The 27,390-nt window shown below is 48.6% G+C and overlaps 1 protein-coding gene across 2 annotated transcripts in view; it reads right to left on the reverse strand.

The window, feature by feature from the left end:
• LOC8031807 (putative polypeptide N-acetylgalactosaminyltransferase 10) overlaps window positions 1-27,390 on the reverse strand; it is a 280,882-nt gene that overhangs the window by 26,999 nt on the left and 226,493 nt on the right. For both annotated transcript variants that reach the window (XM_042289876.1, XM_042289877.1), the window contains 4 exons: window positions 16,300-16,466; window positions 11,013-11,379; window positions 10,321-10,570; window positions 4,862-5,062 (listed from right to left, as the gene is read on the reverse strand). In XM_042289876.1, coding sequence (XP_042145810.1) covers window positions 4,862-5,062; window positions 10,321-10,570; window positions 11,013-11,379; window positions 16,300-16,466 — 985 coding nt within the window. The remainder of the gene's footprint in view (window positions 1-4,861; window positions 5,063-10,320; window positions 10,571-11,012; window positions 11,380-16,299; window positions 16,467-27,390) is intronic.

Here is a 27,390-nt window from a genome sequence, read left to right on the forward strand (position 1 = left end):
ATCAGCTCGCTACTTGGACACGTAAAACGTGTTCTTTTTTTTAATTAATATTTTGCGCCTTCTTTTCGGGAAGAAGACGTGCTGATGTCTCGCTACAATGTTTAGCTGTGGTTAAAATACAAAGGGAATTCAAGGTACCCGCAACAACCTTAAAACTAAATAAAAAAAATACTGCAGTGTTGGGGTCCTAAGCTGGACGCTTGGCGAAAACAACGGCGAGGAATTCGGCGGCCGCGATTGGCCAACGCCACACTTGACCTTGGCGCCGACCAATCATAGCCGCCGAATTTCTCGCCGACTTTTCCGCCAAGTGTCCAGATTAGGGCCCTTGGAGTGACTTTTTCTCTCCGCAGCCCCTTTCCCTCGGTAACAGATATTCGCCACTTCCCTCACGCACCTTTAGCCCAGCAAACCGCCCCCCCCCCCCTTCCTTTCGCCAAGTCGTACGACATAGTCGGCTGTGTAGAAATTACTGTATAGCTAACTGCGATGAATTTTTTACGCAGCGTACTACTGTAGGCCGCGTAATAACTCGATCTGCGTTTCATTAGCATGCCAGAGTGCAAAGACATCACATTTCTGTATTAGATCTGCTTTTATATTTCGCGAATCTTATCTCTTCAACTAACATCGGTGCGTCGTGGTTCACGCGCCAATTTATTTAAGGAATGGCGCGGGCACGTCTTTGTTGTCTGTCTGTACCGTGGCGGAGATTTAAGGCAGCTAACTAATTTCTCCAATTGCCTCAGTCTCCCCATGTGGACGATGTCGGTGAGATCAAACTGACTCGTAAATCTCCATTCGGCGTGAGGGCGAACAGCCTATGGTTCGAATAACAGATGTAATTACTCCGAAGATCGAATGGGCAAACCTCGTTTCATAACTCAAGTTTAGGTGTTACCTATGGCCAACGTCCAGCATAACATGCTCAGTACTGTATGTGCCGTCGAAGTGAAAGAAAAGACAGTCCTAAACGTTATCATACATACCATTACTACGATCAGCCGAGTTTACTAAAACGTTACTGAGCTACCAGATGAATGAGTAGTGCACAACTCCGCAAATGATGATAATAAAAAAAAAAAAAAAAAACTGGCAGCGACCTTTACTTTTAAAGTTATATAATGCATTACGTTCATTATAAGACTTTGAATTTTCAATTTTTACGCTAAATTTAGCGGGGAAACCATATTAGTGTATAGTTCACGTGACGTCAGGTTACGTGACATCAATTTCTCAACTAAATTTCTCCACAAAACTGAATCAATGTATATGTCACGTGACATAAATTTCCCGCCACATTTAGCGGGGAAACTGAATTGGTGCATAGGGTCAGGCGGCATCAATTTCCCAACAAAATTTCCCCAGAAAACGGAATTCGCGTATATGTCACGTTACATAAGTTTTCCCACCAAATTTAGCAGGGGAACTGAATTCGCGTATATGTCACGTTACATAAGTTTTCCCACCAAATTTAGCAGGGGAACTGAATTGGAGTACAAGTCACGTGACGTCAATTTTCCCACCGAAATTTAGCGGGGAAACTGAATTGTATAGGCCACGAGACATCGATTTTCCCGCCAAATTTATGGGGGAAACTCAATTGGTATGTAGGTACCGTGACGTCACGTAAGGTGATGTCAAATTTCCCCCTAAAGTTTTCGGGGAAACTGAATTCGTGCATAGGTCGCATGTAATCAATTTGCGCGCTAAATTTAGCGGGAACTGCACCGACGGACGGACGACCAAAATATGTGTGTGTGTGTGTGTGTATGTGTGGGAGGGGGGGGGGAAGGGGGGTAAACGTTGAAAAGTATTTCATGCTTAAAAAAATATGAAACTCTTTGTCTGGTTACCTCGTAGCGGGCACATGGATACCTCCAATTGTGCACACGTTCTCTGTCTTTATACACAAGATAGTCAAACAATACTGCCTTAAAAGTTGAGGAGACGGAGACAGAGTCGAAGGTCATTCAGAGAAACGTTTCGGGCATAGCAGGTCCTTCGTCAGTTGATTTAATAACTTCATTTTCTCGATGTCACTTTATATCGCTCTCTCTATCTCACTTTCTTGCTCCGTCGTACACTTTATCTCAGACTCACCCTCTTTCCCTCTACCTCTTTGTCGTACATTCTCTACTCCATTGTCTAACCTATTGTGTGCCACAAACACACACTGAAAAACTCGTTCTTTCTTTCTTTTATCGCTCAGTATCTCGATCTCTATCTTGATATCTTTCATACACGATCTGACTCTCCAGCGCACTCTCTCACGCACTCACACACACTGTCTCGCTCTCTATCTGATACATTCCTACAAACAGCCCCGCTCACACACTCTCTCGCTCTATCTTGCATTGAAGACGAGTGTAGTTTATGGCTTATAGCAGTGGTTCTCAAATGGGGGTCCGCGAGACCCTCAGCAAAATGTTTTTTTTTTTCTTAGTTGGCACGTTTCTTTTGCAGTTCAGTTCACGTATTGATGAACTGACCAAAATGAAGCGATGTGGCACCTTTGTTTTATGTTTTTCTGCTACATAGCAATAAAGGGCACCTGTTTCATGCTCCAGATGTGTTGACTTACTAACGTCCCCCCCCCCCCCCCCCCCTCCTGCTGGGAGGGGTCCCCCATCACTGCCAGCGGTCCGCAAGGGGTCCCCGACACATCCATGGCTGAGAACCACTGGCTTAAAGAATGGAGTCAATAGACTATTCCGGAAACAAACACGCAGCATTCTCACCGTCTCCTCGACGCGTTAGGACAATCCCATGCACGGTTCGTGAAGGGGTATTAGCGAATAGAAGCTGTCGATGTTGGTTTGGCATTGTGCGAATGTATGGGACGCAAACAGGGCACGACAGTAGCGAAACAGGGTACGCATCGGCTCTGTCAAGCGTTCGTTCTGCTCTCTTCGCGCTCTCAACTCGCCATGAGACGAGAGAAGAGATAAGCGCCGCCTCCATGACGTAATGGAGCGTGTACGTCGGCCCGTGCGCGCATCGCAACGGCCCCCAGAATACCCTGCGCCGCGCGGTGCAATGTGGGGTCGCACAGAGGGCTTGTGGGATTTTCGCGAAAGAGTGCCTCGGCGCGCACTGCCCTATCATGTAGACTACAAAAGAAGCTCGGCAAATGACGGGGCTGAAAGTATGTGTACACCTTTATTTTTATACTACTAACGAGGATTAGTGGTATTGATAAATAACTGAATGAATAAAAACACAGCCTGCGCTCTGTGACACGTTTCACCGTGCTGCGCGTCCCAGTGAAGACTTTTTTTTTTTTTGGGTGGGGGGAAGGGGATTTAAACGAATGTTCGGCACCGTCTTTCGTGTATCTCCATCCGTAGATCGCAGCGATTGGTTCTTCCAGGCGCTTTGCGGGAAAGGAGAAGCACCCGATTTAATTGAATGTATTGACCGTGTTTTTTTGTTTTTTTTTGCCATGTTGAATTTTAGCGTAGCTGAGTTGTCGCGAAATATTATTTCTGAGGCGCATCCGCTATGACCTTCAGCGCCCCCGTCGGCTTCCGTGACGAAGCATCTCCGTTGCTGCGCTTTTCTTTGTGTTCTATTTTTCTGAAAGCGCGTTCTGCATGACTTGCATTTAGGTGCCGTTTCGCTCAGCCAATGGGAATGGTGGGAGTTTACGTGCCGTTTCGCTCAGCCAATGGGAATGGGAGCTTCTAGGTGCCGTTTTTCGCGGTTACAGACGTCGCCGGCTTCGCTCTGTGGGGCAGCTACTGGTTTCGGATTAGAGTAGCAAATCACTCTATTGGCCGACAGGAAGGCAATCGAATTCACGGGGGTTCCTGTCAGTAGTTGAACATTTTTTTTTTCTTTGCTATACTTTCTTATAGCAGTTACGCTTAAACTATTTACTTTAGTTTTTGTCGCCCATCCCAACTACGCCATATATGAAGATGGCAACCGTCATTACGAAAACGGTGGGACAAATATTCTGACAACTTTAAGTCGCAGCCCATGCTATATTCCGGTGGATCCAATCAAACAGCACCAAAAGTGCACCGTCATGGCGTTCGTTGTCTTTCCAAGTATGTTGTCAACGGCTGAACCAATCGAACACTCAAAAAAAAAAAAAAAAGAAGAAAAACGCAGGATTGCGGCGGATTTGTTGTACCATTCTTCTATACTCGCAAAGCCTGGCAGTTCGACGACGGAGCCATAGACTGCCCGGTTAGAGATTTGGAGCGCGAGGATCTGGTAGCACAAAGCATTTCTCGGGAAACCTGAACGTCAGCGCACAACTTTTGCAGCGGCAAGGACCCGAAACGTGAATTTCAAACCCGGCGAGAAAAGAAGCGATAGCGCGAGGAAAGCGAGGATCACGAGTGGACATTCCATCGCTCGGGAGAAGTGTGTTTCGGCGTTTCGCCGCAGCGGGGCGCCCGTTACATGACTCTCCTCTCATCCGTTGTCTGCCGTTCTACCTGTTCACTTTCGGCGGCCGCGTCTCGTGGCGATCTACCAGGCTTTGTCAGTATAGAGGAGGTTATGCAAGTATGCTGTCAACGGCTGTCCCAATCAAGCACAAAAAAAAGAAAAGAAAAAAAAGAAACGCAGGATAGCGGGGTTTTTGTTGTACCCGATTAGCTCAGAGCTTGACAGCAACCGCATAAACGCGACGAGCGTAGAGACGATGCACTTTTGGCGCTGCGTGGTTGGCTCGATCGGATCATAGTGTTGACGTGACGTCACTGTGGGGGCGCTGCTGTCGGCACTGCGCATGTGCAGATGCTTTGCACCTGGCGAATCTGATTTCTGCGCACCCCGGAGTGCCCACAGCCAGTGTGGGCAAACGCCGAAACAAAGTCCCCCGAAAAGGAGGGGGTGCACTCGCCTCCCCCCAGGCGTAGTCCGGCGGCTCGACTGCGGGGTACTTGGAGGGCTGGTCGAAGGCCACCTGCTCCATGAACCACTTGAAGGACTTGCAGTTGAGGCGCTTGCGGAGCGCCTTCTGGGCCGTCAGGTCTCCCGGGTCCAGGTGGCGGTAGTGGGGTCGCCGGTGGTACAGGTGCTCCTTGTACTCGTCCATCCACACCTGCCAGAGGACGCGAGTTCAGCCGGCGCAGCCAAGGCACGGCAAACACACTGCCACGGTGATAGGCGCTACAATACAGCCCCATGCAGTCTTTCTTGGTGCACAAGGCGCGGTAATATAAGCTTCGTTTCATCTCCAGCCCGGACACAGCCGACGCTACGAGCTGATGGCACCAACCAAACGGCGTCGAGAGCGCACCAAGATGGTGTCCGTTGTGTTTCTCTACGTGTTCCAAGCTTGTACACGTTAACAAAAAAAAAAGTAATCCATTACAATTTTATTACTCTCGGTTAAAATGTAGGTAATTAGATTACTCGATTACTCGACAAGAAAAGTATTTGACCGTTACTTAAAAAAAGAAACCATGATTTTTCCGGCTGCTTTGGATTTTCAAAACGTCCGATTTTCTGCCGGTTTAAGGGCGGGCCTTTCGTGCTGTCCATTAGTGGATAGGAGTCACCGAATTACAAACTGCCCATCATCTTTTAATCCACCAATTTCGGTGGACCATTCCCTCCTGTCTGAGACGTAGTTCGAGGATTCCTCAGTGGGAAACTTGTAGAAGAAGGCACGACATTAGGAAGTGGTGGGGAAATTAGTAACGGTTACGGGTAATTTTGGTACTTTCTAAAGTAATAAGATTACTCTCGTTATTACTTCGTAATAAACGTAATCAACGTGTTCTATCATCGCTGAACCAATCAGGTACAGGCAAGGCTCAGCGACTTGCGCTGTTCAAACTGTTCGACTAAACGAAGTTACAGTCCAACGGAACGCCGGCCGGAGCGGTACAAACCCTGCATGTGCCCGCGGGAACGGAGGCGCGCACTGCATTTTTTGGGGAGGTGCACGGTCTGGGGCCAACTTTCCGGACCGCGGGAGCAGTGGCCGAACTGCATTGCTGCGTCTTTTGATGGCACGGCGCCTGCCGTAAAGACCTGCGCTTACACGTTTTACGGCAGCCGCGCTCCGACTACTGGTCGGTCACTTGCCGCGTGGCGCGGCTTCGTTAGCAGACGCGCGGGCCGCCGGAAAAGTTGACGAGGTTTGCGAAACCTCCTTTCACTTGCCCACAGGATCGCCTTCTTAGCGCGGCGGCCGTGAGCGAAGAGGATCGACATCCCTGCGAGTACGGCACTTGGCGGATGCTCGTCCTTGAGGATGAAGATGCGCCAGGTGCTGCCGGTCTCGACAGCAGACGCCGTGCCATCAGGAGGCGCAGCGAGGCATTTTGGCCACCGTTCCCGTGTCTCGAGAAATCTATCCCCGACTTACCGTTAGTGCGGCAAAGGTTCAACTGATACTGATATTTGAGCCACTAGAGGACGGTAAATTTCGGAAAATGGTAAGCTGCGCTCCATTAAAAAAGCAAGATACTTTTATTTTATTTTGTTTACTTTCTCTTTCGTTTCGAGTCTTTATATGGTCCAGCGAGAGTGAATGGCGATCTTCGACCCCGTAGCTTGCATCGGTTCGGACCGGCGAGAAATGCCGGCTCCATTCTGTTGCACGGTTAGTTAATTGCGGGGTTTTACGAGGCCCGGATGCACAGACGGATTTTACGACAGGCCAGTATATACGAGTCTGCTCGCTTCCGGACCGGTAGTTCCCCGAGGCTCGGAAAACGGTCGCTGCCGCGGCTGGGGCTCGATAGAACGTGCGCCAAAGGCAGCGTAAGGGGTGGGAGATAAATCCGCGAGTGAGTCTGGGTATAGGTGACCGGGCAGAGACTCCTGTTCGGCGGCAGTCGAGAATGAACCTGAATGGCGTATACACATCTATTATACTTCGTTTCGGCTTAAGCACACGCGCAATTACCGACGCTACGAGCTGATGGGTTCCACTAGACAGCGTGAAAAGTGCACCGTCGTGGTGTTCGTCATGTTATTGTGCCTGTTCTATCATCGCTGAACCAGTCAAAACAGAAAAGGTCCAGTGACCTGTGCTTTTGACTCCACTTCATAGGTCCCACTAGCTCGTAGCGTCGGCAGCGTCTAGACTTAGGCTGAAACGAAGTATAACATCTGAGCACGGTTTGAAGCATTCACCGATGCTCTTGGAGCAGACGCCAACGTGTCGACACTTGAAAAGGAAAATGTGATTGCGTCGTTCAATGAGCTTATATCTGAAAATGACTCAGGGTTCCTCTTTGATATTAAAGAATATTGCTTATATTTTGTAGTAAAAATAGTCGCGAAAAGAAACACGCGGGCTTCTTTTTAGACGTAGGGCTGAGGTCAGTGTCAGTTGCGTTTAAAATGGATATTAGAAATAGTTGAAAACTGGGGCATAGCTGACCACTTGAACGGAGATGAAGCCTCTCTCCCCTTCCCGCTTTTACACTCAGTAGATAATTTAGCCAGTAAATTTCTATAAAATGGGGGCAAGAAATCAGCATATCCGCCGAAACGCCCATAAATAAAAAATTCGACCGTCCAAGTTTTATGGACACGAAATTTAAAATTCGAATATCATAAACTGCAAAAACAACTAACCCCAAATATTATGAAAATCTACACTCGCGCTTTAAAAGTGGCACCGCGCACGAGCGCGGCGCTCGAACCAGAGTTGAGTCGAAGCGATCGCTGCTCTTTCGGTCGACCGCATGCTGCACGGGAACTACCTTGACCACCGTATTTATTCAGATAGAGACCCGCGTTCCGCCTCCTTTCTTGGCAGGATCTTTTTAAAGCTAGAGGTCAACCTACTGCCAAGACCAAAGGAGGTGGGCCTGTAAGAGTACTGAGCAAAATAATTTCCGAGCCAATCGCGCCAGCCCATGCGCTACATCCCTATATTACGCTGCTCCCAGCACTCCGGTGCCCAGCGGTGAAGCTCGTACTGGCTATAGTGTACCGTAGTACTTGCGGCCCTCGCATCAACCTTCACGTCCTCACACCAATCGCGCGCCGGAGGCAGGCATCCGGCAGACACGATAGTCAAGCGGTATCATCGGAAGTAAAAGACCTTGGGTCTGTCTCATTACAGTAGCTACCATCCCACTATTTTGCAAATTTCTCTAGCGACTTTTAGATCCTGACATCGTCTGGAAATCCAGTCGATGACGAGCCGGCGCAATTGAGGCCAATCTCTACACTTTGTTTCATCTTAAGTCGAAGCGCAGCCGACCCTACGAGTCAATATGGAGACCCATCATGTTGGCTCCAAACGTGCGATGTCCTGGTCTTCCTCGACTATTTGTAGTCGAGAAAGGTCATGGGCCATTACAAAACAAAAACGGCCAGAGAAATTCACGAAGCATTCCTGATTAAGTCCCACCACGACAACTCTTGTATAAACGCACCCTCTTTGTCCTTGTCCGATAAAGAATTGTAACATCTGAAGAGCGAGGTTTTAACCATATATTTGAGTTCTGCCAAGTGCGCCTGTTTTTATATTTTTAAAAGTATGTCATTAAAATTAACACTTCGGTTGAAAGTTACGCCGCGTCCTGTCCATTTCTCCCTTCGTTCTCGTCCGTGTTGTTTAGGCGTGCAAAACGGCACGTGCAAACTATTTGTACGTGCAATTTCATTGGCCAAAGCAATCAAGCGCTGCGAATGCCCATAGACTCGCGGTTTTAGTGTGTTCATGACTATATCTGTGTGAGCCTTCGACTGTTTTCTGACATTAGCGAAACACGCATACGGCTCTGAAATGCATATTGATACCATATTCGTTTCCCTCTGCTTCACCAAATATTAGAATCGATCAGTAATATAACTTTAAGGGTTTAGGTGTAATTTTCAATGAGTACTTATCTTGGGATAATCATGTAAATGATTTACGCACTAGATTGTCAAAGGTCATTGGACTAATCTTTCGTAACCGTTTTATTCTACCGACAAATGTTAAGTTTCTTTTATACCACACTTTATTTCTTTCTGGCCTGAATTATTGTTATCTAGTTTGGGGCACGAACACCCGCACAAATCTCCAAAAATACGCCTACTTAAAAAAAAAAAAATATGTACGTCTCATTGAGAATGCTTCTTACGACTCTAGCACCCAGGGACTGTTCATAAAAAATAGTATACTTCCTGTTTACAACATGTACAAGTATAGACTCGAGATCAGTTTCAAGTTAGAAAATGAAAGAAATGGGGGTAGTTTAGTAAATCTTGAGGAGCTAAAAGAACATGCAGCTTCCTACCCAACTCGCGGTCGGCGGAATATTGGACTGTACCACTGTGTCATAACAACTATTCAATGCCATCACTCAAATACACACTTCCTACTATATTGAACACCCTAACAAAGAATAACATTGGTATTATTTCTGTTGCAATTCGGGAATTACGAACTGAAAGCGGCGTTCAGTTCGTGCGGCGAAAACGAATGAATTGATTTATGAGACCTGTTTGATTTTTGTATTTTACTTTGTTATGTCGGTTTTCTCAGTGTTGTTCGCTGTTGCTTTGTTTTCACTTCTGCGTGTGCCACTAGATTGGGAGCAAGGGGCTCCGTCAAGCTGTTCTCACAGCTTTTTTTTTTACCGTGTTTCCTCCATTTATGTATCGAAATGGAAAATAAAGGTTCTTAATAAAAATATAATAATAATAATAATAATATTTTTCCTTGCTTTGTTCAGGCCCAATTTGACGCAGGTGTGGCGTCATTCTTCGCGAAATTGGCGCTTTGGCGCAAGATGTAGCCGACTTTCGTCGATGGCGCAAATGGCGCAGTAGCTTCATCACTGCGTTAATTCACCATCTCGGCGCCGCCACCTTCGTCTACTGGGCTGTGGAAGGCGTTCTGGGCATGCGCAGTAGCTCTCCTCTGACGGATATCAGGCTCCGCGCATGCATGCCCAACGACTCGGCGTTTTTTTGTTTTTTTTTTTTGCCTGGGCGATGAGCGATGAAAAGATGAAGCAGGCCGATCGATCTCGAAAGGAGCTTGGTTTGTGGGCGAAACTAATCTGACCCGCTTGACGTAGTCATCTTCGCGATGACACAAAACAATGTCACCGAATTTTGTCCTATATAGCTCATATATGGCCGCACTGTTGTGAAGAGTACGTGTTAACGTCCGTCGCATCTTTGGAAGATCAGATCGGACAACGTAAATGCTTATAGAGCGAATAACAACTAAAACTGCAACGATTGCCCCCCCCCCCCCCCCCTTCTCCTCCTCCTCCTTGAGCGTTCTACGGAAAAGCGGACGGTCCCAGTATCTTAGAATGAACGGTCCCATATATACAGAGGGCCCCAAAACGAAACGAGGTTCTCGTTCGGCTGCCCAGAGGCGGCGGTTACCTCGGCGACCCGCCGGTAGTTGCGTCCCACGAAGTCCCCGATGCCCGGGTTGGGGAAGGGCGCGAACTTGCGGTAGATGTGCCCCACCCGCGAGCAGGGCGCGTCCACCATGGTGCCTCCGCACTGCCAGATCTTGAAGGAGAGCTCGTACTGCTCGCCGCCCCACACGTCAAGGCCCTCGTCGTAGCCGCCCAGCTCCCAGAAGTACTTGCGGCTGATGGCGAACAACCCGCCGGCCATCACGGGGCTCCTGCGACGCAGAAAGAAAAAGCCAGTTCACTACTGACCCTTTCGCTGTTCACAAACATGAATTGCCGTTGCGTCCCAAGCTACTTCTGGCCGCTCCGTCTTTGCAAGCCTGTCGAGCTCGCTTATGTCACCTGCGCTACGAAGCATAAATGCTACATAAAAGCCTGAGGTCATTAACGTGCGCCACGCGGTAGTGATACACTACCGCATGCCGGTACGATGCTCGTCCAGATAGAAACGGGCAGGGGTGGGGATTGTGCCCAGGATCCCTGAGTCCTGCAGAGCGAGCTTTTGCTCCACGAGCTCGAAGGCTGCCGCTTTCCAGACTGGCGCACCTACCCGAAAATCTAGGAAGCTATGTCAAAGAGGCAATGGCGGTTTGTTCGGGTCCCTGTCCTCCGGCACAGGAGAGACGCCGTTGGCCGCTCAGACACGTAACTCACTTGAAAGGCTCGGTCGGCTTGGCCAGATCATCGGGGAGCAGCGGCAGCCGCTTGTAGTACAGCTCCCAGTCGAAGGAGCCCCTGGCTCCTTCGTCCTGCGCCCTGTAGGCGAACGTCTCGTAGTCGATGACGTCGATGAACGGGCACACCACGGTCCGGTAGTCCTTGGCGATAGGCTCCAGGAGCGGCGGCAGCCAGTTGGTGTTGGCCTCCGTGTGCGAGTCGAGGAAGATGAGCACGTCGCCCGTCGCCTGCCGGGCACCCATCAGCCGGGCGCGGATCAGGCCCTCGCGCTTCGTGGCCCGCACCACGTGCACGTTGGTGAAGTGCTTCGCGATGTAGTCTTCTAGGGGCTTCTTCAGCTGGTCTGCGGGGCCAAGACGCGAAAATGGTCAGGATCTCTACCATCGAAGACGGCTCTCAAAACGACCATAAAAACGATGTTCGACAGTACCTAGGGATTAACCTTTTGCTAAATTACCCAAGCACAAAAGAGCATGCTGCGGGCGTAGCTACACCAGCCGTACGTGCTGGCATCTACAGTAGTAACTGTTCTAAAGCAAACGACTAAAACAAATTTCATCTTTCACGCGCGTTCGTCAACGCCTTATTTTGGTTATTAATTTCGAATCTTTTAAACGGGGAAGGTGAGCGTGTGCGAGGCGTAGACCGTATCATATAGACTCCTATATAGGAGGTATTCACTAGACGCCACATTTGTGGGTGCTGTTTAGAGCGCATGCTCAGAACGAGCTCACATTATTAGCCTGCTAAGGACGGCAACCTTGATGGTGCTAAATGCACGCTCCAAAAGGACTGCGGAAGCTCGCCGTCAGCACGCGCTCAGCAGTAGCGCACACGGATATGGCCGCCAGTGAATACTCCCTATACTGACAAAGCCTGGCAAATCGCCACGAGAAGCGGCCGCCGAAATGGAAAAGGAGGAGCGGCAGACAACGGATGAGAGGAGAGCCATGTGACTGGTGCCCCGCTGCGGCGAGACGCCGAAACACACTTCTCTCGAGCGAACAAGTGTGTTTCGGGTCCTCGCGCTTCAAAAGCTGTGCACTGACGTCCAGGTTCTTCGAGAGATGGCTTTTTGACGCTCTGTGCTGCCAGATCGTCGAGCTCCAAATCTGCGACCGGGCACTCTATGGCTCCGTCGTCGAACTGCCAGGCTTTGTGAGTATAGAGGAGGCTATGACCGTATGCATTTCCAGCATCCTCCTTGATGCTTGGGTAATTTAGCAATGGTCGATTGTACTCAGACATGTTCAAACAGCTAGATATTTTAAAAAAACACAAAAAACGTAACTATAGTCGGTGACAGGTTAGGACTCAGTGAAGTGGAAACTCCTTCCCCCTCTTTCCACTTTAGCAGGGCGAACGCAGGAGAGGAGGTCGCCTCCTCTCCAGCGTTCGCTCTGCTAAAGTGGAAATGGGTGGGAGGAGCTTTCACTTCACTCTTAACTTGCCATCGATCATGAGTAGATTCCTTGTTTCTGGGATTCAAGAGGAACGCCGTTATGTCAGCTCAAAAGTAATGACTTACGTTCTCGTACTTTGAACGTGTCGTTTTCCTGCCCCCCACAAGTGGCCTCCTTCCAATATTTCGTGTCGTTAATAGTGCCTAGTTTTTTGTTGCATTCATGGGCATATATATATATATTCTTTTTTTCTCTTGGCGCTTTTTTTTCTGCCGCGAAAGCCACAGCCGCGGTCTGGGGAGGAAAACAAATAGGCTACCTTTTGTTGTGGACGTTCCTCCGCACAAGTAACTAAACGCATTTACTGGGTATTTTACCAGAAAATAACAAAATACGTTACTCGCTCATTCTGTCCAAACGTATACGTAAGCAGTTACTTCGTTACAAAAAAAGAACTCTCAGCCTTTCCACTCTGGTGAAGAAGGAAGACCAGCGAAGCTGCACTATGGTGAGAATGAAGTAATGGCCGGCCGCAAGTCGACAAGCCAGAGTTGAAAGGCTGGAAAGGTTGCCGCCATCTGTGAGCGACGGCAGCAACCAGACAACCGGCAAGTCGGTTGTCTGTTTGGCGTCGTTGTTTATAGATGGTGGTAGCTGTCCAGAGTTCTGTGTCATCAGGTCATTTGAGGTCGGACACGATCCTGGGGAAACTATCCCTTAACAGTTTCGCTATAAAAATGTAACTAGATAGAAAAAATGTAACTAGATAGAAGTAACGCGTTACATACACGAGTCTGGTCATTACCTGGCGAGGCGAAGGTAATACGGCGAGCGAGCGTTCAACAACGCGTCCGCGATGCACCGGAACGCGAGGAGGAGCTCGGCAATCAAAGGGCAACATAGAGAACGCCCAGGGAGCGCGCGATGACGCCAAGCGGCCAAGCGCGCGCCGCCATTGGTTGAGGTCGGGGGCAAAACAAAAGCACGCGGGCGCGTTTGGGGGTAAACAAACGCACGAGGGGCGCAAGGAGCAGACGAACATGCTCGCACCGTATATACACACAGGAGTCAACCGTTTATAAACAAGCCCGCGTTTGCAGAAACCGGGTGTGGTGGGCAGTGCGCGTGCACAAAAACCACAAGATTCGCCCGTAGGCGAAGCATCTGCGCACGCGCAGTGCCGACAGCAGCGCCATCACCGTGCCGTGACGCCAGAGTAAAGCTGGCCTATTTATATAAAAAAAAAAAAAAGAATTCCGTACACGGTTTATACTCACGCGTGCGAGCTTCGCAAGCCCCACGAAGGAAAGAACACCTGAAATGCCCGTGGGATCGTCGTAGCGTGATGCGCGCGTCGTCTCAGTTTACATGCTCGCGCGGATAGTCAACAAAACACCCGTTGAAAGGAATTCCGGGGGAACAATCTCGACGAGAAAGGACAAACGTATAGACTAGAGAGGGCGGCCAAAGAAACACGCGATCGACAATGCGCACCGCGTATTCGGTCTCGGCGAAACGAATCTGAACCGGTGGAAGATCGGACTAAACGAAAAGGCATCGATCGTAGGCGGAGCGACCGAAGACACACTTCCACCTTTGACCAAGCAATACCTAAAATATGTTCTAGCTATAGAAAGCCTCAACGTGCCAACGGACGCTCTGCGCCTCTCTTCTTTCGAGTACGAGTTTATCTTCACGACTAAAAAAATAATAATTCAATTTCTCACCGCCGTGACATAACCGCTCCGACATGAATGGACGAACACGCTATCCGTTCCCTTCATTTTTAAGCGCAGAATTAACTCTGTTCTTTTCTCGTTTGCTCGTTCGAAGCTTTTAGCGGTGTTCTTTAGGATCTGTATACAAGACGCTCTGCGGGCCTTCTTTATAAAATTGGATGCGGTAGCACGGAGGCTTCTGTGTGCGTCCCTCTTTATGTACCAATTTTCACTTCAGTGGTCCTAGGTTTTTGGTTATTTTTACGGCGGTTTTAGCGTTGTTTTGCGGCCCCAAGGACGAAAAAAAGTTAAGATGAGGTGTTCCTTGTTCGCTACGATGAACTTAGACATGCGATCATAGTTTACGCCTTCTTGTCTTTTCCGTTACACTCTAAAAAAGCCCGTGCGTCTGCTTTCCCGCACAACACTCGGAGAGCCAATCACCGCAACTTACGGAGGCAGCTGAGCGAATGACAATGGCGTAAAATATGTTTAGACCAAAAAACTCAGTCTGAGTACTGTGTGCGTGAAAGTAGACGCACAAACGTTTTTAAAGTGTAGCTGCTGCCGAAAAAAAAAAACATAATCGAGATGAAATTTCGTCAGATCCGTGCCAATATTTTATGTCTGGTTCGCCGCTACTCGGACCACACCTAAACGAGTTAGGAAAAAAAAAATGCGTTCCACTATCGCGCGTTATCGACCACGGACGCATAAGCCCTGGACGTGCCGCGTATAGCATAAATTATGACCCGAATCCCCCAGGATAATAACCGAGGAAATCTGACGGAAACCAGCTATTTGTTTCCATAGCCCTAAGAATGACAGATTCTCCGGCGGTATAAAGCTGTCAAATGTGACCATCATAATCAAGACGAATAATGTCTACTACTCTTTATTTTGTGCTGGAATAAAAAACAGAAGAAAAAAAACCAACCCCAACAAAAGAGCAATCCATACATCAATGCTAAAGAAGCGGGGGAAAAATGCGCAGAACATTTTATCAGCGTGGCTGAGGAGTTTGAATCCAAGGATTCAGTACGTTCCGTAATTGGTCTGGTTACTAAGATGGATTCTTTGTAATTATCAGGCTGCGTGAATGTACAAACTTTTATCACATATTTTTGCCGTTAAAACCCTTTCACACGCTTTAATTAAGCTTATTACTCGCAAAAAAAAAGTGCACGTAGAAAAAAGAAAGAATTTTTAATTTTGCGCAGGACCGGTACACGTTAGCGTTAGGCGAGAACTCGTATCCAATCACACGCTCTGCGCTCAAAGACGGATGGATGGATGCTAACGGCTGTACTCTTTATAATGGGCGGTAGCTTGCGCCACCTAGCCTAGAAATGGCGATCGCCAATGTTGCGCAATGAACTTTTGAAAAAGGGTCTATTCGGCATTATAAACTTCGAAAAAAAAAAAAAGCAGCGAAACACGCTCTTTTCCCGATGCCCCCCCCTTTCCATTTTAGCAGAGCGAACGCTGGAGATAGTGTGAGTGGAGAGGAGGAAACAACCAATCACTGCGAGCAGAGGGTTTTGTGGACGGGGTTTGTCCTGCTTTTCCTAGCGTAGTCAGACCTGTACGTAACTTGTTGTAGAGTTACTTTTTTTTTTTTTCTTATAACCAAGCAACGACCTAGTTACCTTTAAACGAAGGAATGAGTGGCGTATTTTCGTTAAGTGTTTTGATGAAGTGAGGAGCAGGGTTATTCAGTTACTTCTGGAGGGGAACGTGTACTACACAAGTACCCAATTCTCGCCCTACACTCTAAATGTCTGCGCGTCTATACTTACCCGCGAAACACTCGAAGAGCCAATCTCTACGATCTACGAAATCAGCTCAACGAATGAAATCTGCGCTGTGGCATTAGGCAATGCAAAGCGTCCTGCTTGCATCGCGTGATGCCACAGCACGCACACATAATTTTGAGGTCTAAACGGATGTTCCGCCCCATCATTCGCTCAGCTGATTTCGTAGATCGTAGAGATTGGGCTCTTCGCGTGTTTTGTGAGTAAGTGGACGCGCAGGCATTTTTAAGAGAGTTCCCACTCGTCCTTCCGGTCGGAGCTCGGTGTTCAGACGTGTTCCCGCGTGCTCTCGTCTCCTGCTCCTCCCTCAGTGACCAACCCCGCCTACCTTTGTTGCTGAAGTCGTCGGCGAGGATGATCTCCTTGATGAGTCCCGGCGGAGACCTGTTCAGCACGCTGGTGGCCGTCCTCAGCAGCGTCGTCCAGTGCTCGTTGTGGAAGGGCACCACCACGCTGGCCGTGGGCAGCTCCTTCACGTAGCGCTTCTTTCGGCACCTGCGCCGCCAACACGGAGAGGGCAATAGAAAGACTGAGGCAAGACGAACTACTTGCGTGGACCGAGCGCGACGGGGTTGGCTCCAAACGCGTAACGCCGGTGGCTTCGTCTTTTCTTCGCATCAGGAACGCTACCATCGAACTGAATCAACACCTCCTAGACAGTTTTCAAAGCCTGCGCGTCACGTGATATGACGTCACATCCCGGAGGCCTGCACGAGCGCTGATTGGATGCGAGTGCCGCGTCAGCCTTCGCGTAGGACTATGATAGGAAACGAGTCCCACAAGAACGCTTACGCGGCACTCGAATCCAATCAGCACCCGTGCAAGCCTCCGGGAAGTGACGTCATATCACGTGACGCGCAAGCTTTGAAAGCTGTCTAGGAGGTGTTGACTGAATGCGGTTGGGTGCGCGATCGCGATCGATCGAGAGATACGTTCGTGTTGTCGCCTGACACGAGAGTTTCGAATCGCCAAACCTGAAGCAACACGAAACCGGAGTGATACATCTTTCCAAAAAAGAAAAACCAACGTGCAAGCAACATGCTTACTACGTTTCCGTAAAAAAAAAAACAAAAAAAAAACAAAAAAAACACCTAAAAATGTTTTGAAAATCATTTAAAAACTGGCGTATAAATACAACACTATGCGAGCGATGGAGGAATGCGTTCGTGTTGTTGCCTGATACCAAAACTTTAAATCCTCATTATAGGAGCAATACGAAATCGGGGTGATCGATAATTTGTCTTCAAAATCAACGTGCAGGGTTCCACAGACTCCACTGCTTCACGCGACCCCCAAAACACCGACCGATCGAGGACTACACAACGATGACTCTACGTCATCGGGATGGCAGGAGCAGTCTTCCTCGGATGGTGACTCCGTTCAACCCCTAAGCTCACTGTGCGGTGCGAAGCACCCATCCACCGCCTCCCATTCATCGCCCGACCCCGCTCTCTGCACGTATAGTGTTGGGCAAGAGCGCTATCGCGTGGCGAAAGGTGGGCGTATGTGCCTGGTTTGTCCAACGAGCACGAATAGCTTCCGCAGCGCCGTCAGTGTTGGGGTGAATAGAGCGATGGGGGAGGTGACACTCCACCAGGCAGCTCCACCAGTAGCCGCAGGAATAGCGCTAAAAGCTCCAAACCCCGACGATTCCCTGGTGACGTTAAGTTTACACGAAAAGGTGGGAACGCTACACAGTTAATTCTCCCGGGGTGAGTAGAGTAACAATTTATAAAACATTTCCAAGCAATTTTATTTTATTTTTGTTTTGCTAAAGAAGATAAGGGTGATATATTTTTCTTCTTCTTCTTCCATCGACAGCTTGGGAGTTTGTTTTCTTTCTCCCCGCAGGATTCGGATATACACCGCAAAGCCTCCGGTAAAGTATGGAACCCAGGGCTCTAAGCTCCTACCCCGAGGGAGCGAAGCCGACAAAAAGCAAAATGACGTAAAAAAAAAGAACTAAAAAGAACACTGCGGGCATATTCCTCGACCCTCCCTGTTCCTGGAGGCTCTTCTTGCTACACTTCCCCGAGACGGAAATCCCCGGCAGCCGTCGGGTTTCCCAGTCGCACGCCTGACCAGGCTGGCTGAGGGTGTGTGGCAGGAGGGGAGAACACAGGAAAAATCCAAAACAGAAAGGAAAGTGTCACGCCGTTTAGTGTAACGTCGTTCGCAGCTCCGTTTCACTTTAACACGTTGCAAAAGCTACAAGAACGAGCTCCAAGCTTTCAGCGCTCCCTACCGCCAAGGATGGTTCGGGGCAACTTGTTCGTGCTTGTAGCTTCGGTTTTTCTCGCACATAAAGTGAAACGAGCAATAGTAGGTTCGATGCCAGTTAAAAGATGGTGCGGCAAGAAAGCGAGCTCTTTTAAAGAAACGCTAACAACTCTTCCATACTTAAAAAAGAAATAACCCGCTGCTATGTGTTTTATAGGACGCTCAACATGCTTCGCCGTTTTCCTCTCAACTTGGAGATGAATATGTGGACATAATGTAAGGATGCAAGTGAGCAGGCGGAGATCAAGCAAAAGGATGCGGCACAACACAAACACATAGACGTCTCAAACACAGCTGAGCGTTAGAAGACAGAAGATATCTTAAACAGGCATCGAGCGCAATATGCGGCACGCGAAAACTAACGGAAACGGACTAAGAAAGAGCGAGAAAGACGAAAACTATGTCACGGACGGCAGAAACGGATGATAAAAACATCGTAGACCCCAAATTCGTTACCGCCGACAAGATCCCAAGACAACAAAAACGTTAAAAAAATGCAAAACGATAAAAAAAGGCGGCATATCTAACTTACGGACGACAAATACGTCACAGGAGACAAACACGTCAGGGGCGATGACTATATCACGCAATAACAGCGGGATACAATGGATGCAGGTCCAATTGATCGACACATTAATGAGTTTTAGTATTGCGTATGCGAGCGATCGCAATCCCTGTGCATTTGCGTTGGCGTTGCGTGCTCCACACTGCCCGTGCGCGGAGCCTAAACTGCGGCCCTGGATTGGCGCATGGCGACTTCGCGCACGCGCAGCGTGGAGAACGCAACGCTAACGCAAACGCGCAGCGCTTGCGTTTGCCCGATACGCAATACTAAAACTCACTATTAACCGACAAATCGATACGCGGAAGAAGCGACAATTCACGCGCTTAGGTTAAACTACGATCATGAGTGGCCGAAGTTCTTGTGCCACAATTCCCAATCGCAAAAACAGAGCTCCGATACAAAGCTCGGCGTTTCTAAACCCGATTTTTGAAACGGTCGCACGTGCGATTCAGGCCCAGGGCCGTGGCAGCGAGAATGAACATGGGACTCGACAGTAGCTGGCGGACAACGGAGTCACACGACCGTTCCTCCTCCTCCTCATAAAAAAAAAAGAGAAAAAAGAAGAGAAGAAAATGCGACAGTGTCGGAGCCCCTACAGAAACCGAAACAACGAGGAAGGAAGAAGGGCATATTCAGATCCCACCGCCTCGGGAACGGGGGGCTTAGGGATGAAACGGCAGGACACTTCTTCGGGAAAAAGGGGATGCCGACGTAATTCCCTGCTTTCCCCGGGCTCCTCACTGTATCCCCGCCCCTTTCTCTCTTTTCGTAGCCGCCAGAAGCAAATATACAAGCAGAACAAGAAAAAACAAATACAAACCTCGCGACGTGATGGAAGTCCATGAATTGTCACAAAGAGTCGGAGTGTGACAATATTCGAAATAATCGATACGCGACACGATTCAAAAACATTCAGATGGGAAGGTGTCATTCGCTCATGTGCTATGGACCCAACTTTCGCACTTCGAATGAACAAAACGTAGCATTTTGTTTTCTCACGAACATATAATAAAAAAGCGAACTGTTCAAAAACGTTTTCCAAGCGCGTACACATATTCAAACTAAAAGTTGCAAGCGAAGCGGACCAAGATTTTGTAAAAAAAAGAAACCCGTTTTCACCTCAAGAACCGTAGTGAAAAACGTCCGGCTCCACGCGGAGCATTACTAATTTCCCCACTTACGTTGATAATTAAGACATGTGTCATCTTATTTAGGCGTACACGTTCCAAACACCAAAAACATCGCTTTTTCCTCCAACAACCAAATCTCGTAAGAACTACTTCGCGCCGTGTATGAACAATGCGCTGAAGCAGCGCGGCGAAGCGTTGATGTAGCGCTACTCACGTGTCGTCAGCTACACATCGTCTGCCATGAGCAAGAGTTTTGACGGTGCGATACAAAGCTGGTGAACGCTCCCGTCAGCACACGCTTAGCGCGAGGTCAGCGTATATGCTTGTAGCGCTCCACTGCATGTGTGAACGGGCCTTAACTTCACCTCCATATGTCCAAAAATACAGTCAAAATTTGTTTAAGACAGATATGGACAGCACCTATGATCACCGCCACACGCAGTGCGTGGTCCGGGTATCTTATCATCGCGTCGTAACCAATGAAATTGCGGTATCAGGTGATTAATCACAAAGCAAGAATAATGAACATATGTATATAAGCTGCGTTTATGAAGTTGACAATGACTATGGCTGCACTCAAGATGGCTCTTCCTGTAATAGAATACGTTGCATTCTATTGAATCACGTGGTTTCCGACGCCTTTTACCCTCCTCACAGGTATTTCCGTCTCGCTCGTCTACGATTCCGCTGCCCACGGCTTGCAGCTTCGTGCAGAGACCCCTCCCCCTTTTCATTACCATTACGCACGCACCCTCTTCTTGCATGCGGCCCCTACATTTATCTCCGGCATCCTGAGCGTCACGATAAACGGGGTGACTACAAAGGCGATGCGACAATAAGCCGAGTGTACTTTATTCGACCTCGGCAAAATGCCGGTGCGAAAGCGAGTTAACACTTTCACTCTGTCTAAAGGAAAGGATAATTTACTTTTACCACCGCGCTACCCCTTTCCCGTTTCTCTAATCCAAGGAAAGAGGCTGTACTCCGTCGTGATGGACCGCAGAGAACGCTACCAGCCATCCTAACCAATCCAGCGCTGCGAGCGTGCCACGTGACCACGCGCCCACATTCACGCGACATATAGACGCTTTGCAGCAGCTGTGCATGGGCACCGCCATAACTGACCTTCAGTTTTTGTTTCCCCTTATTACGTTTACTTCACTTCATTATTACCATAGCAGGCTAGGTTATTGCCATCTTAGATTTGATTCTGTCTTGCTCCCCAGCATTGACCTTTGTGGAGGCTCGTCCGCACCAATTTCAGTGCCTCGGTATCTCGGTAAAACAAGAGAAGGTCAGCAATGGCGGCCGTATTCTGGCGCGTGTGTAAAGCGTCTATGAGGCTGGCTTCGATGGCTCGTCGTAGCAGTGCTGTGGTAACGCGTTATAAAACCCGACGTTGCCGGTAACGCTTTTTCTATCTCGGTAACGTAGTAAAGTACTGGATTACACTTTCAAAGATAGTAATTTATAACGTAGTTACGTTACGTATTTCCAGAAACGGCTAATCATATAGTTAAATTACACGTTGCGCATCTTCTTCCCGAGACTTCGAACAAATTACACTCAGATTTCTTACACGTTTTACGCGCCAAGTCATACGAATTCTTGCACTCTTCCCAGATACCATAAAAATCAGAACTGTAAAAAAATAGTTAGAGATAATAATAATAATAATATTAATAATAAAAAGGTCACTTCATTTTCGCTTTGTGACGTCATATGAGTGTCACGCTATCGCCGGTCGCGATCCTGGCGGTGTGCCAGCAGCGGTGGCGGGTTGTGACAGACGCTGCAGGTCGCAGCAGAACGGGCGTAAAATGTTAGAAACAATAAAAAATATAAAACACTAAATTGTTTCAATTCACAAATAAAAACTAACGTAAACGCAACGTGCGTTACTAGACAGTTTCAGTGGACCGTATTCGCTAAAGCTTTGCGTACGCAAAGAAATTGGGGGTCGGGAGTGCGCCTGCGCAGAACGCGATAGAAGGGCTAGCGTATTGCGCGCGCACGCAACGCAGGGGATTTTGCGTTGCGGGCTAGCAGGCTTTGCGGGGAAGCTCTCGCGAGATCTCGGGCCCAGCGAGAGCGCCAGTTTCAAGATGGCGGTTACCTCGACTGGCGCAGCAAGGGCGACGTGGTGTTCGCGAGGTTCAGTGTTACGTGAAATTGCGTGGTGTTCAGCTCGGCAATTCTTTCCCGGTCAGATCGCCGTGCAGCTGAAGGAGTGCATAGTGAAAATGTTTGCCGCTCGCTAAATATACGTGAATGCTGCCATCTGCTCGACGTCAAGCCTCTTCGCGCAGTTCATCGCCGACGGACGAACGACTCTTCGAGCAATCGCGAAATATTCGCTATGCACAGGACATCAGCAGGTCACAGATTTCGTCCCGCGATGGCACTGATAAAATGTGCCGTTCCCACGGGGACGATTGACGGAAGCTCCGTGATCGAACTTCGCTACGCTCTCGTACTCGTAACCTTCGTTTCCCGAAGAAAAGCGCGCCTGACCAGGCAGCTGCGGCTCGGTTTAATCTGAAATAGACTCGTTGAAAACGTTCCCCTTGTCAACATTTCTTTTGAGCAGCATGCTCGCGCTCTAGGAACGCGGAATTCTACGGCTCTGGCAAATTTCATCAAGATCGTGCGAGGTTCTCTCTGAAGAATACACAGAAAGAATAAAACACATGAAGGACGAACACAGACGCACACAGTTCTTTCAATTCTCTCTCTCTCTCTCTCGGTAACGTAACGCACAACTAAATTTGGTTCGAGCCGGTCGTTTTTAGCGTACGCTATACTACTGGGTATTCCGTACGCAAGGGCCAGCAATGCTATACTAAAACTGTCTACTTATTATCTGTAACTTTAAAGCGTTCCATTTATTTCTGAGTAACAAAAGGCGGTAACGCCTTCCTTTTATCTTAGAAAAAAAGAAAAACGCGTAGCCTGTTATGTTACATCTTTTTTTTTTTTTTCGGTAACGCCTGCAACACTGGTGTGTAATGTCGTCTGCGGTCCATCGTTAGCTCAAACGGGGTACAGCGGGGCATAGCGCCGACGCTGTGATCCGTATAATCGTCCGTCCTTTTCCTTTATATCTTCGCGGGGTACACTAGCGACGGGGACGAGGGTTTAAAGATCCCTGTGCCGGCGCCATCTTCACGGGTAGGACGGAGGAAGCGAGGCGACGGAAAGTTTGGAGGGAAAATTGCCCCCGAAAACAGCGGGACCGTTTTTCAAGCCATCTTCCCTCCGGGTAGATTATCCATTCTCGAGGTGCACCGCAATTGCCTCGCGACTCCCGGAGGAGAGTGATAGATTCTCGAACCTCGATGAGAAAGGGAGACAAAACTGTTTTTAGTTTCTTTTTTTTTTTCTTTTTCTGTTCAGCGTTAAACGATGGTTTTGAGCAATAGTTCCCTCCCTTCGGCGTGTCCTTGTAGCTCGTTCAAGTCGTGGTCGCGGCGGTTCACGCGCATCCAGCTGAGAATAGCGAGTTTTAGCATTGCGTATACGAGCAAACGCAACTGTATACTGTGCGCGAGCGGAACGCAATGTCCACGCGTTATAAAGGAACACTGCGTTTTTGTTGGGGCGCGAAAACCGGCCTGCCGATTTCGACCGGTTCCACGCAGTGCCATGTATAAAGAGTGTTTGGCCATTTAATGGGAAGTATATGAGTCAAATAAGGAGGCGCCGAAAGCGGGCTGGGCTTGTTCCAGGGCGTCTTCACAAATTCGAATGTGGTCAGCTGCAGAAGCCAGAAATAACACCCTGGCGGCGGTCGCGAGAAACAAACTTAATAAATGCGTCAGAGTAACTTTCGGCGATTGAAAATATGGTGCACGTATAATGTTTCAATCAAGGTCATCCAGAATCATGGTGGAAGAGTGCAACTAGCGGAACGATCGACATAATCTGTACACCAGGCGCCGAGGGCCGGGAATCTGCCGTCCGAGCAGTCACGCTCTGTCCGAGCATATCGAGGAACTCTAGTCCGAGCAAAACAGAGTTCGGGGGGCGCATTCGTATCTTACATCTTTCTGCATGATCATGATCGAAACATCACGTGCACCCTATTTTCAACCACAAAGGGTTACTACATTTAACTCTTACGCACTTATTAAAACCACATATCTATGATTAATACCGTTTCTCATGACCACTGCTCGAGGATTCTTTTCGGCTTCTGGTTGGCCAAGAGAGCATGTCAAGACCTCTTTCTGCGTCTGGTGCACGCCGTGGCTCTGTCCGCTCCTCCCATTGACCAAACTCTCTCCATACACGGCTCTGGTTCCACGGAACGAAGAGCGCGAACTCGCGCGGCAATATACGTTTCATCACCTCAAACAGGAGCCCAGCCGATGCCCCATGGCTCACGGGGCCAATCAACAAGCGACAAAAGATCCACGTCACGGGCCTTGGCCATCTGTCTATATGTGTGCTATAGCGTCGGCTCAACCGATCAACAGCGCGGAATATACGGTGACCCTGCGCCTTTAGTATATGCGTGTCTGTATTTGCATGTATTTAATGGTCACGGACACGTAAGAAACGAAAAGCGCGTCACATTCTGTTCACGCTTCAAGCTTCGCGATCGGTTTTTCGGCGCTCTGATCGACTAACGCCGCAATATGATTGGCCGAGGAGCGATAATGAGATGCGCGGGACGCAGCAGGCTCTGCACTTCATAAACTGCCAGTGAGCCTCGACTACGCTCTAACTTACGGTGAAACGGCGAGTCGGAGAACGAGACTCGGGTCACGACAGTTCCGTGCCCAAACAAGTAAGGAAGAGAAAGTACCAAAGAAAGGAAGATTGGTGGGGGCACAGCGAGCGCGCGGAATGAACAGGCTTTCAAAGAGATGGCCATTGTTAGGGCTGTTGTTTACGATCGCCCGAAGGCAAAGTTGGAAGCGCGGGACCCTCTTTTTTTTTTTTTTTTGGTCTCGCGCTCGTAAAGCACGTCCACGTTGCCGCGGCGTTGCCCATTGAGTCTAACGACGTCTCTGATATACCACGCTACGCTGCGCCAGGCTCTCTATCGCCGCACTCAAATGCAGACATAACCAAAAACAAAGTAAGAAGGGACAAAGAAAGAAAAATAAAGAAAGATTAACGTTAGGAAGCACGTACGAACCTCGAATACGCGCTGGGTATTCGCTATTTTGGCATCTGGCTTGGCTATGTACGATATCAAAATACAGACCCTTTTTGTAAGGGGGCGCCCTCCTGTAGCTGACGTACCAATTATCCGAGGTCGCCATTGTTTGGGCACGCGTGTGTAGATCTTTTCGTCTCAGTAGCTACCCGACCGGCGGATAGAGGGCGCTGACGCACTCGCCGACATTGCGTGGCTTCAATTTAGTTGGTTTCGGTTTGAGCGCGCTCACGGCCGTGTTTATGTTTTATGTCATTTTCGCCTAATTTCGTGATACAAATGTGTCCGTTATATGACACAACCGATAAAACGATGGTAGCCTACTCGACCACTGCCATAATTGCGGAATTTTTAACGAACACTTAACGATGCATCCGGTCATGTTCGTCGTTATTTTCGGTCAGGTTCGGCGGCGAAACGACTCTAATGCACACGGAGGATTCCCATCGTCTACGGCCGCACCCACTGACCCTACTTTCGAGAAAAATAAACTAATAAGGAGACTAATGCGCAGATCTACAGTAAAAATGCAGGTCCACAACCTGATTAACAACCTGCTGAACCGCGAAAAGCACACGCAGGCGCATGTTAACAGCTCAGTGGCTGATTTTCCCGGACCCAACTTATTGTGATCTTCAGAGACTGGAAATGTCTCCTATAATAACGTCGATAACCTAAAAAAAATTATATTGTTTTGTGCTGTTTTCTTGAAAGAAATTAAGCGCTCAAGAAATATTTCTATTGTCCACGATACATGTCGGGCGGGGAATTTATTTAGCTATCGGCCCTGCTGAAGTACTTATTAACAGCATTTCACAACGTTGGCGTTAGAAGGTAAAACTTTGCCAAGTGCAATTAAAGGCCGCCAGAGAACTGGCCTCCCGTACGCTTAGCTGAAGTCAAATGCTAGCCAACACGTCATGATTTTGTGTAGACGGATCTTTATTAAAGGGGCCCTCCAACAGCATTTGAGCGTCGACTTTTTTTTTTTTTTTTTGCGGTTTCTACACGCTAGTGGTCCCGGAAACCCAGTGGACAACGAAAGAGTTTGAAAATATCAGCGCATCATGTTTTAATTTGACAACTCGGAAACACCTCCTCCGACGGTGGCTCCGCGAGGTGCCAAATGCGCGCCCATAACGGCGCTCCCTTTCACTATACGTCACATTCTCTGGGTTTCGTGATTGGCGAGAGCCGTCCGAGGAATTTTGAAGCGAAATATAGTATATCACACATTAACCGTCATTATTTCTCTAACAAGTCATTTTTATAGAGCTAATAAAGTTGCAAAGTAAAGTTCAAAAAGGGCGAAAACAACGCCTCGTCGCTCATGCGCGGCTCCCAGCGGCGCCCGTGACGTACCATCGCGAGCAGATGACAAGTGATCCGTGCAGACAACGCGCATCGTATTTTCACTTGTGCGCCCCCGGTCCCGGTCAACTAAAAGCAGTAAGAGAAGCCAGGGGAACCCTTATTTTCTTTTAGTGCTGTGACAGACTTTTCACTGTTCGAGTGAAGTGCGGCGACGGGACCCAGCTTCTATGGTGCACAACGGGAACGCTCCCCAGCTTGTACCTCTTACTCGCCGAGGTGGCTCCGGTGGCGGAGTTGCGGGAGACGAGTCTTCCGCGGCTGTCGAAGCGGACTGAGTGTCCTCGTACGGCGCGACGCCCATATCCGCACTCAAAATCAGATAAGCCCGGTACATTCATCGATGATGGCAACCCTATCCCAAAGCTACGATGGTTGCAGCTAGGCCTAATGACCGACGAGCCGACCGGGCCGACGGGCTATCAACGAAACTCGCGTCCAATTGGCCAACCGCTTTGCTCCAATCGCTAAACTGTTTCATTTTACGTCATGAAGCGCACTGTTTTGCGTATTTAAAGTTGTTTTCTGTAATATTTAGTTTGCTAATAACTCACAAAATATTGCGAAGTTCTGTAATATTTTTTTTCCTCGGTGTTCCTGCTTTCATGGAGCTCCGTTTCAGCGCGAACTTCAAACCGGTCAAAAAATTGTTGGTGGGCCCCTTTAAAACCGATGCGATCTGGAATCAAAGACGCTGAACTCGGGGGATCGCCATAGATGGCTGCTTTTCGGCATCACATAGTTGAGGCACTCTCAAGTTGCCTGTGACAGATATGTTCACCGAGGTAGTCCCGACCCTTGTGTTGAAATAATTGAAATAAATTAACTTAAATATATGTCTTAAAGAATTTGTTAAAACACTTAAATGACAGCAGATATGGGACCGAGCACGGTGTACAGTTTCTT

Source organism: Ixodes scapularis, unplaced genomic scaffold (assembly GCF_016920785.2).
Source record: "Ixodes scapularis isolate PalLabHiFi unplaced genomic scaffold, ASM1692078v2 PGA_scaffold13__105_contigs__length_92229423, whole genome shotgun sequence".
NCBI classification, from domain to species: domain Eukaryota; kingdom Metazoa; phylum Arthropoda; class Arachnida; order Ixodida; family Ixodidae; genus Ixodes; species Ixodes scapularis.